At 49.5% G+C, this 14,664-nt stretch overlaps 1 protein-coding gene across 1 annotated transcript in view; it reads right to left on the reverse strand.

Annotated features, from left to right (window-relative positions):
• The window catches only part of LOC144272335 (unconventional myosin-X-like), a 229,841-nt gene that overhangs the window by 115,308 nt on the left and 99,869 nt on the right, over positions 1–14,664 (reverse strand). The window contains exon 19 of the mRNA XM_077830334.1: positions 4,691–4,771. Within this exon, the coding sequence (XP_077686460.1) occupies positions 4,691–4,771 (81 nt within the window). The remainder of the gene's footprint in view (positions 1–4,690; positions 4,772–14,664) is intronic.

Consider the following 14,664-nt stretch of genomic DNA (forward strand, 5'->3'; position numbering starts at 1 on the left):
ATGCCATTCTAGGGGGTGCCCCTATAACTACCCCAGCCCTGTGAGTGGACTCCATCAATGGACTCTCAAGCAACAGCGATGCAGATTTTGGGGATGAGGAAGATGATGATGAGGAGGAGGTTGAAGCACAGCAAGCAAGTGAAGAAATCGTTTTCCCCGACAGCCGGAACTGTTTTTCACCCTGGATCTAGTACCCTCCCAACCCACCAAAGGTGGGCTCCTGGACCTAGAAGGCGGAGAAGGGACCTCTGGTGAGTGTACCTTTGTAAATATAATACACGGTTTAAAATTAAGCGTGTTTAATGATTAATTTGCCCTGAAGACTTTGGATGCATTTGCGGCCAGTACAGCTACTGGAAAAGTCTGTTAACTTGTATGGGGATGGAGCAGAAATCCTCCAGGGACATCTCAATGAAGCTCTCCTGGATGTACTCCCAAAGCCTTTGCAAAAGGTTTCTGGGGAGGGCAGCCTTATTCCGTCCTCCATGGTAGGACACTTTACCATGGCAGGCCAGCAGCACGTAGTCTGGAATCATTGCATAACAAAGCATGGCAGCGAATGGTCCCGGTGTTTGCTGGCATTCAAGCAACATCCGTTCTTTATCTCTCTGTGTTAGCCTCAGGAGAGTGATATCATTCATGGTCACCTGGTTGAAATAGGGGAATTTTATTAAGGGGACATTCAGATGTGGCCATTCCTGCTGGGCGGTTTGCCTGTGGCTGAACAGAAATCATCCCTGCTGTTAGCCACGCGGTGGGGGGAGGGGTGAAGCGATCATCCCAGAGAATTGGGGGGGGGGGTAGTTGGGTTTGTGCTGCACGTTAACCCAAAAACCGCAGCCCCTCCTTTTAAATGGCCAACCCATTTTGAAGAGCCAACCCAACGGGTGCTTGGTATGTGAAATGAGGGCGCTATTGTTTGAAACCATTCCCACACGTTAGGAAGGTTAAAGAAGCCAAAAGACTGTGGCTTACCATGGCTGCCTGTAAGTCAAATTCTGTTGCCCACCGGCCCTGCGTGTGTGATCTTTCACACCATACTGGCAGGCCCTTGATATAAGAGGCAAAATGCGACCTTGTAAAGAAAGCACACATGCTATGCAATCTTAACAGCGTGGTTCACCGTGAAAGTCTACCCACTGTTCTCTAAAATGTCTCTTTTTAAAGACTAATCTCCCTTTTTTCCCTCCCGCAACTGCAAATGTTTCATTGCTCCATGTATCATCTCCGTCCCAGAGGCTATCAAAGATTAGAAGCTGAAAAAAAAGCACTTTTGCAATGAAATGTTCTCTGACCTCATGCAGTCCTCCCATGCTGAAAGAGCCCAGCACAATGCGTGGAGGGAGACAATGTCAGAGTCCAGGAAAGCACAAAATGAACGTGAGGACAGGAGGGGTGAGTGAGAGGAGAGGTGGCGTCAGCGTGATGAGAGGAGGCAGGATGCAATGCTGAGGCTACTGGAGGATCAAACTAATATGCTCTGACATATGGCTGAGGTGCGGGAAAGGCACAGATCACCGCTGCAGCCCCTGTGTAACCAACCATCCTCCTCACCAAGTTCCATAGCCTCCTCACCCAGACACCCAAGAATGCGGTGCTGTGGGCCTCCGGGCACCCAACTACTCCACCCCAGAGGACTGCCCAAGCCACAGAAAGCTGGCATTCAACAAGTTTTGAAGTGCAGTGTGGCCTTGTCCTTCCATCCTCCCCCACCCCTCCTGGGCTACCTTGGCAGTTATCCCCCCATTTGTGTGACGAATTAATAAAGAATGCATGAATTTGAAACAATTTATTGCCTCTGCAAGCGGTGATCAAAGGGGGGAGGGGAGGGCGGTTGGCTTATAGGGAAGTAGAGTGAACCAAGGGGGTAGGTTTTAATCAAAGAGAAACAAACAGAACTTTCAAACTGTAGCCTGGCCAGTCATGAAACTGGTTTTCAGAGCTTCTCTGATGCACAGCATGTGCTGCTGTGCTCTTCTAACCACCCTGGTGTCTGGCTGCGCGTAATCAGCAGCCAGACAATTTGCCTCAACCTCCCACCCCGCCATAAATATCTCCACCTTACTCTCACAGATATTGTGGAGCACACAGCAAGCAGTAATAACGATGGGAATATTGGTTTCGCCAAGGTCTAACCGAGGCAGTAAACTGCGCCAGCACACTTTTCTGCTAATGTGTCCAACCCCACAAGCATGTGTCCATGTCCCCATCACTCTCCTCACCGGGCTGCTGCTGCCTACTCACCTGCTTTTGCAGGTTCTGGTTCTGGTTCTGCATATAGTGCTGGATAACGTGCATGGTGTTTAGAGTGGTCACAACTGCCGTGGTGATCTGAGCGGGCTCCATGCTTCCCATGGTATGGTGTGAGCAGGAGAGCAGAGTGGCAGCAGAAGCAGCGGGTGGATGATGCTGCTGACAGCAATATGGCGCCCGCACGGAAAAAGGCACGAAACAATTGTTGGCCGTTGCTTTCACAGAGGGCTGGCAGCAGACGGTACAGTACGACTGCTAGCCGTCATCATCTCCTGCATGCTCACGATGCTGCTGGCTGGGAGAGCAGCCTGAGGCAGAATGGCCCCCTCAAGGATTGAACTTACAACCCTGGGTTTAGCAGGCTAATGCTCAAACCACTGAACTATCCCTCTGCCAATATTCCACGCAGGACTGAATCTCCATTAGACAAAACTTAAAGAAGAGCATGACCTGAGTCACTCCTATTTATGTCCACGCGCCCCTGACAGACCTCACCGAGGTCTGCCTGGAGCACCCATGTCCACCCAAGCACAATGACCGACCTCACTGAGGCTGGCTAAGAGCACCCAGGAGATGACGAGGACAGATACCAGTCGTACTGCACCGTCTGCTGCCACAAGGCAACGACCTGCTGCTGTGTAGCAATGCAGTCCCACATCTGCCAGCACCCAGGAGACATACGGTGACTGTGAGCTGAGCAGGCTCCATGCTTGCCATGGTATGGCATCTCCATGGGTAACCCAGGAAAAAAAGGGCAGAGGGAGGGAGGGATGGGGGGCCTAACAACATGTACCCAGAACCACCCGCGCCAATGGTTTTTGCCCCATCAGGCATTGGGATCTCAACCCAGAATTCCAATGGGCAGCAGAGACTGCTGGAACTGTGGGATAGCTACCCACAGTGCAATGGTCCGGAAGTCGACGCTAGCCTCAGTGCTGTGGACGCACTCCGCCGACTTAATGGTCTTAAGTGGGGACACACACAATCGACTGTATAAAATAGCTTTCTAAAAAATCGACTTCTGTAAATTCGACCTAATTTCGTAGTGTAGACATACCCTAAGAGACAGGGAATCAAGACTGATGGATTTTCTGAGTCCAGGAAATGAGAAAGAGACACAGACATCATTGCAATGTGAAATCAAATCTAGCTGGTACCATGGAGCATGGCCACAGTGCAACGTGCTGCAGAGAAGTCCCTGTGCAGGGGTGCTGCTGTACAAGTCACAGGTGAATGAGAAGTTTATTGGCCCAGCTTGCGAGGCCTTTGATTTTGGGATAGATAACAAAACCAGAAGTGGGAAATGGGGGACACAAAGAACCCTTGACACTTGTTTAGCAGAGCCACAACTTCAAGCACCTCTGCAATTATCTATAGATCTGAGAAATGGCAGATGACACAAATTAACACCTTCCAGCATAACAAAACCCCATTTCATCTCTGCCCATCCTCCCACTTTTAATATGCTGACACCTAGAATGACTTCTCTCCCAGACAGAGAGAAGAGAGATAACGGTGGGGGAGGGGAGCGACAACGGGAACCCTGGTCTGGAAGTGGGAGAAATAGAAGGCACACAGAACCCTTGACAGGGGGAGAAATCAGGGATCATACGAATCTCTGGCAAGAGGAGAGAATGGGGGACCCTGGAATGGAAGAAAGGGGTAGCAGGGACATACAGAAAACCTGGCATGATGGCAAAATGGAGGACCTTGGTATGGGAGGCAATGGGAGTGCACACACAGCTCCTGGCATAAGGGTGACAATGTGGGAAACCAGGAACGCACTAGAGTCCCTCGCATGAGGGAGGGGATGGGAGAGGGAGGAAATGGAATATACAAGGAGCCCCTGATGTGTTCAATGCACTTGGCCTACGGAAGCTATGAAAAAAGAAAAGAAGTACTTGTGGCACCTTAGAGACTAACCAATTTATTTGAGCATAAGCTTTCGTGAGCTACAGCTCACTTCATCAGATGCATCCGATGAAGTGAGCTGTAGCTCACGAAAGCTTATGCTCAAATAAATTGGTTAGTCTCTAAGGTGCCACAAGTACCCCTTTTCTTTTTGCGAATACAGACTAACACGACTGTTACTCTGGAAGCTATGAAGTGTGCAACCCCCTAGTCTACTACACATACCCAAAATCCCAGAGCAGATTCCCACTCCCAAAACAAACAGGAATCACTTGCCCCCTTTGTCCCACTGCAGGTGATGCACAGGGTCCTGCTTCTGAGCTGTGTCAGCACAAAGAACGGAGGGAACAATTCTTACATGCCATGCGTATTTGTTTTTTCACATAATGCAAAGGCTGGGATGCATTTTTCTTCAGTTTAAAAAAAACTCACAAGAGAGGGGCAAGAGGCAGAGTTTCTCTCCCCATTTCCTCATCCTGGGCTCAGAAGGATGTCCCTCCTCCCTCCCCGCAAGGGTGGGACTCACCTTTTCCGTGTTTGGTTTGATGCAGCGAATGAAGAATGGATTGGAAGTGCTGAGTGTGGCCATCAGGGAATGGAGAGAGTCCTGAAAACACCAAGACAAAACTAGAAAAGCAGTCATTCCAGCAGGGACTGGGGGTCTATGGGCTCCTGTCTGAGTACAGGGGACTCCTAAGCAGCCCCCTATTCCTAAACTCTCTCCTTTACTCCACCTTCTCTTCCTCCATGCTTCTCCTTGTCAGTTTAATAAATAGTCAGTTTAATAAAAAATTTAAAAATCACACGTCACTGAAAAATGTTTACCTGCTGTTATTGACTAACCTTGCAAGGCCTTGCACTCAACAGCATTTTTCTGTCTGTAATGTGGTAACTTTTCAACATTTCAACCAATTGATTCCAAAATTTCAGGAAATGTTTTAGGCACCAATTAACAGAACCCTACTGATTTTGGTGAAAATTGGAAAAACCAAAAGTGGGAAATGAGGGAAACACAGAGCACGCAGTTAGCAGAAGCAGCAGCTTCAATCAGCAAGGTAACTAGAGAGCAAAGAACCAGTTGATGGTGGCCATTAACATTTTCCAGCACAATACCCCCATTTTATAATGACCAGTCCTCCCAATACAGTTTAAAACACTGGCACCCTAAAAGAGAAGGAAAAGAAGAAAGGAGGAGAGGGATGAGGGTGCACACAGAACCTCTGGTGGGAGGGGAAAAACTGTTACTGACCTTCCGTAACCATTGTTCTTCAAGATCGGTTGCACACGTCCATTCCAACGTAGGTGTGTGCACACCCTGAGCACAGTCACTGGAATTTTTCCCCTAGAGGTATCTGTGGGGTTGGCTCTGGTGCCCTCAGGTACTGGGTGCTCACAGTGCCAATATAAAGGGCACTGCTGACCCTGCCCCCCCAGTTCTTTCTTTTCGGCTAACTCCGACAGGGAGGGTCTTGGAATGGACATGTGCAACACATCTCAAAGAACAACAGTTATGGAAGGTTAGTAATAGTTTTTTCTTCTTCGAATTCTTGAACATGTCTACTCCAATGTAGGTGATTCCTAAGCAGTTATATAGGAGTTGGGCTTGGAGTTCATAGACATGCTGACTGCAAAACTGCTCAGCCAAAGATGGCATCGTCCCTGGCCTGTTGGGTGATGGCATAGTGTGCCGAGAACATGTGTGCTAATGACCAGGTGACTGCAATGGAACTGTGAAACCACTTTCAGGAGGAAAACAGAGTGCGGACACAACTGCACCTTACTCTTAAAGAAAATCATATACGGGAGCTCCAACGTGAGGGCACAAATCTCCAAAATTCTTCTAGCCAAAGGGATGGCCACTAAAAAGGCCACCTTCCGGGAGAGATGAGTTAACGAATACATTGCCAGCAGCTTGAATGGGACCCATAAGCTTTGATAAGATGAGGTGTAGGTCCCAGGGAGGAATGGGATCTCTAACATGGGGGTATATCTTCTCTAGGCCTTTAGGGAAAAAGATAACCATCTCATGATGGAAGATGGACTGATTGTCGATGGGGGATGGGAGGCCAACATCACTGCAACGTCAGCCTTGATGAAAGGAACAGCCAAGCCTTGCTGTTTCAGAAACAACAGGTATTCCAATATAACCTGCAATGAAGAACTCGAGGGTTGAATTCCACGCTGGGAAGATGGGAGAAATGCTTCCATTTTGCAAAGTAAGTAGCTTTGATAGAGGACTTCCTACTACCTAGGAGGACCTGATGAACCTGTTCTGAGCAAGCAAGCTCTTCATGATTCAGCCACGAAGCTTGCAGGCTGTCAGATAAAGAGAGCTGAGGGTCAGATGGAGCAACCAACTGAGGCCCCGAGAGATCAGGTCAGGATATAAATGAGGCGGGAGCGGGGCCTCTACTGAGAGGCCTAATAGGGTGGTGAACCAATGTTGCCTGGGCCAGGCCGGGGCTATGAGAATGACCCAGTCCCAGTCCCGCTTGATCTTGATCAGAACCTTGTGCACTAGTGGGATAGGAGAAAAGGTGTAATGCAGGTGATCTATCCACAGTAGCAGAAAAGGGTCCATGAGACACCCTGAGCTCTGGCTTTGCAGGGAGCAGAACTGGTGGCATATCCTGTTGATTTGGGTAGCAAACAGATTTATCTGAGGAGTCCCCCACCATTGGAAAATGTGATACCCGGCCGAAGAGACCGCTTGTGGTGAGTGGAGAAAGACTTGCTGAGGCGATCTGCCAGCTGGTTCTGTGCTCCCGGGGGCTGAAAAGCCTTGAGGTGGATTGAATGCACTATGCAGAATTCCCACAGATAGCTTGCTTCCCGGCACAGCAGGGAAGAACATGCCCCACCCTGCCTATTGATGTAAAAATGGCTGTTGTGTTGTCCATGAGAACCCATATGTCCTGGTTTGCAGTGTGAGGCAGGAATGCCTGGCAGGCTAAGATGACTTCCCTGAGCTCTCTGACGTTGATATGAAGAGAGCGTTCTTCTAGAGACCAGAGGCCTTAAGTCCCGAGGGGCCCTAAACGGGCTCCGCAGCCTAGTGCCGACGCGTCCGAAACTGGCGACGTTGAAGTTTGGGGCCGTGAAAAGGGTATTCCTGCATGAACCGTGCAAGGATCCAGCCACCAATCCAGGGAAGAGAGGACTCAAAAAGGTATGGTGAGAATTGAGTCCAGATGGTGACTGGTAGGTGAGTACACTGTGGCCAGCCATCCCTGAAGAGGTCTGAGGTGCAGCCTTGCATGTTGCACAACGTAAGTGCATGATGCCATGTGGCCCAGAAGTCTCCAGCAGCTCTACACTGCTGTAACCAAGTGGGTCTTGAGGGAACTTATTGGGACCATGGTCGCCTGAAACTGGTCTCCCAGGAGGAAGACTCTGGCCTGAGTGGAGTTGAGTACCGCTTTGATGAACTCTGTTCTCTGCACTGGGACAAGGGTAGGATTTTTTGTGTTTATTAGTAGACCTAAGGCCTGGAAAGTTGACTGGATGAGGAGGATGCTGGATTCCATCTGAGCCCTGGACTTTCCTTTGACTAGTCAGTCGTTGAGATATGGGTAGACATGCATTGCTCGTCTCCTCAGGAAGGCAGCCACCACTGCCATGCATTTGGGGGACAACTTCCTTGTGTAAGGGCTGGAGGAACCAACTAGGGGCCGTGCTCCTCTTGACCTGCTGCACACAGACAGGGAAGAATTAGTAGGGGAAGTAGAAGTGGGTGGCAGCCTGGGCAGCAGTGACCATGAGATGGTCGAGTTCAGGATCCTGACAAAATAAAGGAAGGAGAGCAGCAGAATATGGACCCTGGACTTCAGAAAAGCAGATTTTGACTCCCTCAGGGAACTGATGGGCAGGATCCCTTGGGAGGCTAACATGATGGGGAAATGAGTCCAGGAGAACTGGCTGTATTTTAAAGAAGACTTATTGGGCGCAGGAATAAACCATCCCGATGTGGAGAAAGAATAGCAAATATGGCAGGCGACCAGCTTGGCTTAACGAGAAATCTTTGCTGAGCTTAAACACAAAAAGGAAGCTTACAAGAAGTGGAAACTTAAGACAGATGACTAGGGAGGAGTATAAAAATATTGCTCGAGCATGCAGGGGTGTATAATCAGGAAAGCCAAAGCACAATCGGAGTTGCAGCTAGCAAGGGATGTGAAGGGTAATAAGAAGGGTTTCTACAAGTATGTTAGCAACAAGAAGGAGGTCCGGGAAAGTGTGGGACCATTACTGATTGGTGACAGATGATGTGGAAAAAGCTGAAGTTCTCAATGCTTTTTTTGCCTCTCTCTTCACAGACAAGGTCAGCTCCCAGACTGCTGCACTGGGCAGCACCATATGGGAAGGAGGTGAACAGCCAGGTTCTTGAAGCGGCGCAGGTCTAGAACAGGAACACCGGAAGCTCCCTAGAAGTGGGGGAGCCATTGGTGCTCAAATCATGGCCCTGCCCTTGCTCTGCCTCTTCCCCCAGAGGCCCCGTGCCCCCTGTTTGCTCCTCTCTGCCCCCTCCTCCCATTGCTCACCCTTAAGGTAGGGAAAATGGGAGTAGAACCCCTTTCCTCTCAAGTTTTGCAGAACCTCTTCCATGGCTCCCATCCGAAGGAGGGATTGGACTTATTGGACCAAGAGTCGCTTGTAAGAAGGGTCCCTGAAGAGGAAAGGGGAGTAGAAACAAACTGGAGACTAGTGTATCCCACTTCCACTGTGCACAGCACTCAGCGGTACAAGGTGATACAGACCCAGGCACTGATGAAGTTGGACAGACGGTCCGAAAACAGAGGAGCAACTGCATCTGATATAAAGGGGACTGGGACGGGGACCTTGAGCATCTCGTCAAAAGGAGAGCTTCAAGCTCCCGAGTGCCTGGGAGCAGCATGTGTCAGTCCCAAGGCAGAAGCTGGCAAAGGCAAAGTACTGGGCAGACTGCTGGGGCCTATCATGATTCCTAGAAGCCCCTGGGGTACATAACTGTAGGGACTTCATGGTTGTCCTGGAATCCTCAAGCCCATGGAGCTTAGCACTGATCTTCTCTGAGAAAGACCGGAAGACTGTAACCAAGAGCGCCTGTGCATGGTTACCACGAAGGCCATGGATCTGGCCACAGAATCAGCCACATCAAGGGCCGCTATGGTTTTCCCTGCATCAACCAGCAAGGAGACGTCCTATCTGGTTTCTTGAGGGAGAAGATCTTTAAACTTGTGCATGACATCCCACATATTAAAACATAGCAACCCAGCAATGCCTGCTGGTTTGCCATCCTAAGTTGCAACCCTCCAGTAGAGTAGTCCAACTTTTTGGAGTCTTTTGCCTTAGACGTTGCTCCCAATTGCCCTTGGCAATCTCTTTTGTTAGTGGCCAATGCTACCAGGGATCCTGGAGGGGGATGCGAGTATAAGAATTTGTAACCTTGGGCTGGCACATAATACTTCTTCTCCATATGCTTTAACATAGGGTGAAGGGAAACAGGGGTCTGCCAAAGAACCTTAACCGGGTCCATGATAGCCTCACCGAGTGGCAGAGCCACCCTCGAGGGGCCCGCTGCTGTCAAAATGTCCAGCAGGCTATGAGAAGACTCCTTGACCACCTCTGCTTGGATGCCCATATTTGATGCCACCTGTTTTAACAAGTCCTGGAGAGCCTTGTGGTCATCTTGGGGAGGAGACATGCCAGCTGCCAATACCATCTCCTCTGGGGAGGAGGAAGCCAGCATCGACTGAGGGCCCTCCACCCCTCCTTCTGTATCGGCCGAGACCCATAGGCCCTCCTCTTGATGCTCGGTACCGGAGTCTAGATCAGGAGTCTCCCATCAAGGTGGTGCTCTACTCTTGGAGGCCACCAAATAGGAGTGCCTTGAGAGAGGACCCTGGGCTGGCACCAGCCTCCAAGGACCAGAGGGCAAGCACTCGGTGATACGCTTGTGTTTGGTTTGGTGGGGCTAGGAGTGCCACGGGGAGTAGCGCAGGTGGCTGCAAACAGAGTATGACCCTACTTCTGACTCCGAAGACAGAGGCGACTAGGGAGGTGTGGACCCCATCAGTGCCAGAGATCAGTGCTGTGATAGTGAAGCCTGCGCTGAGGCTAGCATGGAGGGTTTTCCCCTGGATGGTACCACGGTCCTGATTCCAGGCAGAGGCTGGGAGAAGATGGTTCCCTGGCTGATGATACCAGCGGCACCAATTCCTGCACCGCCGGAGATACAGACAGCAGCAGCGAGAGCAGGTCCTGGGTGCTGCAAATGCCTCCGGAGTTGACAGCACTGTAAACATACTGGTAACAGGCTGCCTGCCTGAAGACAGTACCAAGGAGTTAGCAGGACCTGTGTAGACTCCTGAGTTGCTGGTACCAGTTGTTGTGGGAAGAAGAAGAGTGGCCTGACACAGGTCTCACTTTATCCCTGTCCCCAGGCCTGGCTGACTTCAGCACCAGGAATCGACCCCTCTCGTGCAGTGGCCTCTTGTGCTTCTTCTTAGGCACCAGGGATGGGGAATGATGCCAAGACTCTCGCACAGTGAGAGGAGCACTCTGCACCAACGCCGAGGTACTCAGTGCCGAGTCTGAGCGACTCAGTTCTGAAGCAGGTCTCAGAGCTGCCTCCACAAGAAGGACTTTTAATCTCACCTCTCAGTCCTTTTTTGTGTGAGATTTGAAGCCCTTACAGATCTGGCAGCAGTCCTTCCTGTGAGTCTCTCCCAAGCACTTGAGACAATTCAAGTGCGGGTCACTCAGGGGCATTGACATGCCGCAGGAGGCACAGGCCCTGAAGCCTGGTGAATGAGGCATGCGCTGGCATCAGGGAACGGATGAACTTCACCAACTGAAGCAGAAAAGGTCCAACCCTAATAGACTAAAACTGACTAAACTATATACAATGATATACACTACAAAAAAAACAGCAAAAACCACTGGGAAAGTTTGCTGAAGCAAAGAGAGCAGCTCCAGTGACCATCATGGGCAGTACGAAGGAACTGAGGGGGTGCAAGGTCAGGAGGGCCCTTTATACCAGCGCTCTAAGCTCGTGGCACCTGAGGGTGCCATAGCCAACCTGACCGATACCACTGGAGGAAAATTTCCGGTAACTGTGCTCGGGGTGCGCACACACCTACACTGGAAAGGACATGTGCTAGCACTCAAAGAAGAAATGGGAGATGCTGGTATGGCAGGCATGGGGGAATGGAAGAGCATGGGGATGCAGAGACCCCTGGCATGGGAGGAAAATGGGCAGTCATGGCATGGGGGAGAAGGGGGAATGAAGGTGCACACAGAGTCCCTGGCATGGGAGGAAATGGGGGGCACACTGGGCCCTGACATGGGGAGGAAGGCAGAATAGGGGCACACACAGAGCTCCTGGTGGAAGGGATGGGAGACCTTGGCATGAGTGGGGAAGGGGGAAAATGGGATATGCAGAGTCCCCAGCATGTGGTGGCAGAGAATGGAGGACCCTGTGTGATGATATTGGGGCTCTGGCTATACAACTTATGAATTCTGGTTGCTACTGCAAAGTTATTATGAACTGTTACTATGGAAACTGCTGTACCATGAATGCCTGTTGGCTGTTTATCCCCCAAGTCTTACCAGCTTGAAAAGCATGTCTTCCTCAGACAAGGACAATGTGAAGGTACTTCATGTTAACAATGGTGCTTTGAATCGACAACAGAGATGCTGAGTAGCTTTGCTCAAGCTGGGAAATGTGAAGGAAGCGGGGGGGAGGAGGGGGAGTTTGAAGCAATGGAAAATTACCAAACACAGAAGAAAGAATGACAGGAGACCAGCCTCAGGATTAAATAAGGAGTCACACGGGGAACTGGAAAGAGGGCCACCCCGGAACAGGAAGCTTTGGAAAGAAGAGAGGAAGATCGCAGAAGCTGGGGAGGAAGTGTGCATGCGGGAGAAACAACCCAGCATTTAGGGGTCTGCATGAGGCAAGGGGCTACTTCCCTGAGCCCATGGGCTACTGCCCTGAGCCCATATAGCCCCCCCAAGGACTGCTAAGGGAACGGTGAGCTAGCAATCACCACTGTGGTTAGGACATTCATTGTTTTCTAAATAATGATATAAAGCACAAGAAAATACAGATCAAGTAAAAGAGCAATCGTGTTGGACTCTGGGCAAAGTGTCTCCCCTTGTTAAATGCTTTACAGTTCCACACTTCTTCAGAGAGAAATAAACCATGAACCAGAAGGCTCACAAATTTTAGTGGGATATTGGCACATGGTGTGTTTAAGCAACTGGGGTATTTTGGAGGTTAGAGGTGGTCCTGAGGAGTAAAGAGCTCCATGTCCAGGAAGGGGTAGCAGACAGAGTTAGGGCCCAGGAAATGTAACAGAGAGACTAAGGAAGGAAACTGAGCTGCAGCCTGCTGAGACCCAGGGAAGCTTAATCCACCCAGGGATCCAAGACTTTGACTCCCTTCACAGCAGTCTTATGGGGAGCCAACCGGATCTGTGACACACTAAGATGGAGGGGAGGGAGCAGTGGGGTGGGTCACAGAACCTATGGTGGAGGGGAGGTTGGGCATGCTGGTATAGAGAGAAAGTGAGAATGAGGAGGCTCACAGAGCCCCGAGCATGGGGAGCCACACAAAGCCCCGAGCATGCGGGAGGGGGCAACTGCAGATACACAGAGCCCTGACATTGGGTGGGGGGTTGGCAGGGAGTCATTGAAAAAGAAGGAAATGGGTGGGTGGTATACAGAGAGGTTGTTGGGAGAATGAAGGGATAGAATAAGCCCCTGGTGTTTGCCATGAGTTCAGCCTATACAATCATGAAGTCTGAGACCCCTAAGTTACAAACAACACCCAAGATCACTGCACCTGCATCTTTGTGGTAGCCACTCTCACTGTTTCTCCCGTACAGGCAGTCAGTTTATGTGGGTGTCTCACACTTTTAAAATAGGAAAATATGATTGTAAAAAAACCCCACAAAAATTAGCAGGGACTTGGGAGGGGTGTAAAACTGGAACAAATTTTCACAGTTTTTTTTTAAATGGACAGTGTCAATTTGGAACAAATTGATAAATTAACAGTAATAAGTCACCAGGATCAGGTGGTACTCACCCAAGAGCTCTGAAATAACTCAAATATGAAATTGCAGAAATACTAACTGTGGTATGTAACCTCTCTCTTAAATCAGCTTTTGGACCAGATGACTAAAGGATAGCTAATGTGATGCCAAATTTTAAAAAGGCTCCAGAGAGGATCCTGGCAATTACTGGTTAGCAAGCCTAATTTCAGTACCAGGCAAATTGGTTGAAACTATAGTAAAGAACAGAATTATCAGACATATAGATTAACATGATTTGTGGGGAAGAGCCTACACGGCTTTTGTAAAGGAAAATCATTCCTCACCAATGTATTGACTAGGGACCGAATGGCTAGGCAGCAGTTCTGCGGAAAAGGACCTAGGGGTGACAGTGGACGAGAAGCTGGATATGAGTCAGCAGTGTGCCCTTGTTGCCAAGAAGGCCAATGGCATTTTGGGATGTATAAGTAGGGGCATAGCGAGCAGATTGAGGGACGTGATCATTTCCCTCTATTTGACATTGGTGAAGCCTCATCTGGAGTACTGTGTCCAGTTTTGGGCCCCACACTACAAGAAGGATGTGGATAAACTGGAGAAAGTCCAGCGAAGGGCAACAAAAATGATTAGGGGTCTGGAACACATGATTTATGAGGAGAGGCTGAGGGATTGTTTAGTCTGCAGAAGAGAAGAATGAGGGGGGATTTGATAGCTGCTTTCAACTACCTGAGAGGTGGTTCCAGAGAGGATGGTTCTAGACTATTCTCAGTGGTAGATGAGGACAGGACAAGGAGTAATGGTCTCAAGTTGCAGTGGGGGAGGTTTAGGTTGGATATTAGGAAAAACTTTTTCACTAGGAGGGTGGTGAAACACTGGAATGCGTTACCTAGGGAGGTGGTAGAATCTCCTTCCTTAGAAGTTTTTAAGGTCAGGCTTGACAAAGCCCTGGCTGGGATGATTTAATTGGGGATTGGTCCTGCTTTGAGCAGGGGGTTGGACTAGATGACCTCCTGAGGTCCCTTCCAACCCTGATATTCTATGATTCTATTAGAATTCTTTGAGGGAGGCAATGAACATGGACAAGGGTGATCCAGTGGATACAGTGTACTTGGACTTTCAGAAAGCTTTTCACAAGATCCCTCACCAAAGGCTCTTAAACAAAGTACTCAGTTATGAGATAAGAGAGAAGGACCTCTCATAGTTAAAAACACAGGAAACAGAGGGTAAGAATAAAAGGTCAGTTTTCAGAATGGAGAGAGGTAAATAGTGGTGTCCCCCCGGGGTCTGTACTGGGACCAGTGCTGTTCAACATATTCAAAAATTACCTGGAAAAAAGGGGTAAAAAGTGAGGTGGCAAAGTTTGAAAATGATACAAAATTACTCAACGTAGTTAAGTCCAAACCAGATTGTGAAGAGTTACAAAGGGATTTCACAAAACTGGGTGACTGGACAACGGCAGATGAAATTCAGT

The sequence above is a fragment of the Eretmochelys imbricata genome, chromosome 11, assembly GCF_965152235.1.
Source record: "Eretmochelys imbricata isolate rEreImb1 chromosome 11, rEreImb1.hap1, whole genome shotgun sequence".
In the NCBI taxonomy this organism is placed as follows: Eukaryota; Metazoa; Chordata; order Testudines; family Cheloniidae; genus Eretmochelys; species Eretmochelys imbricata.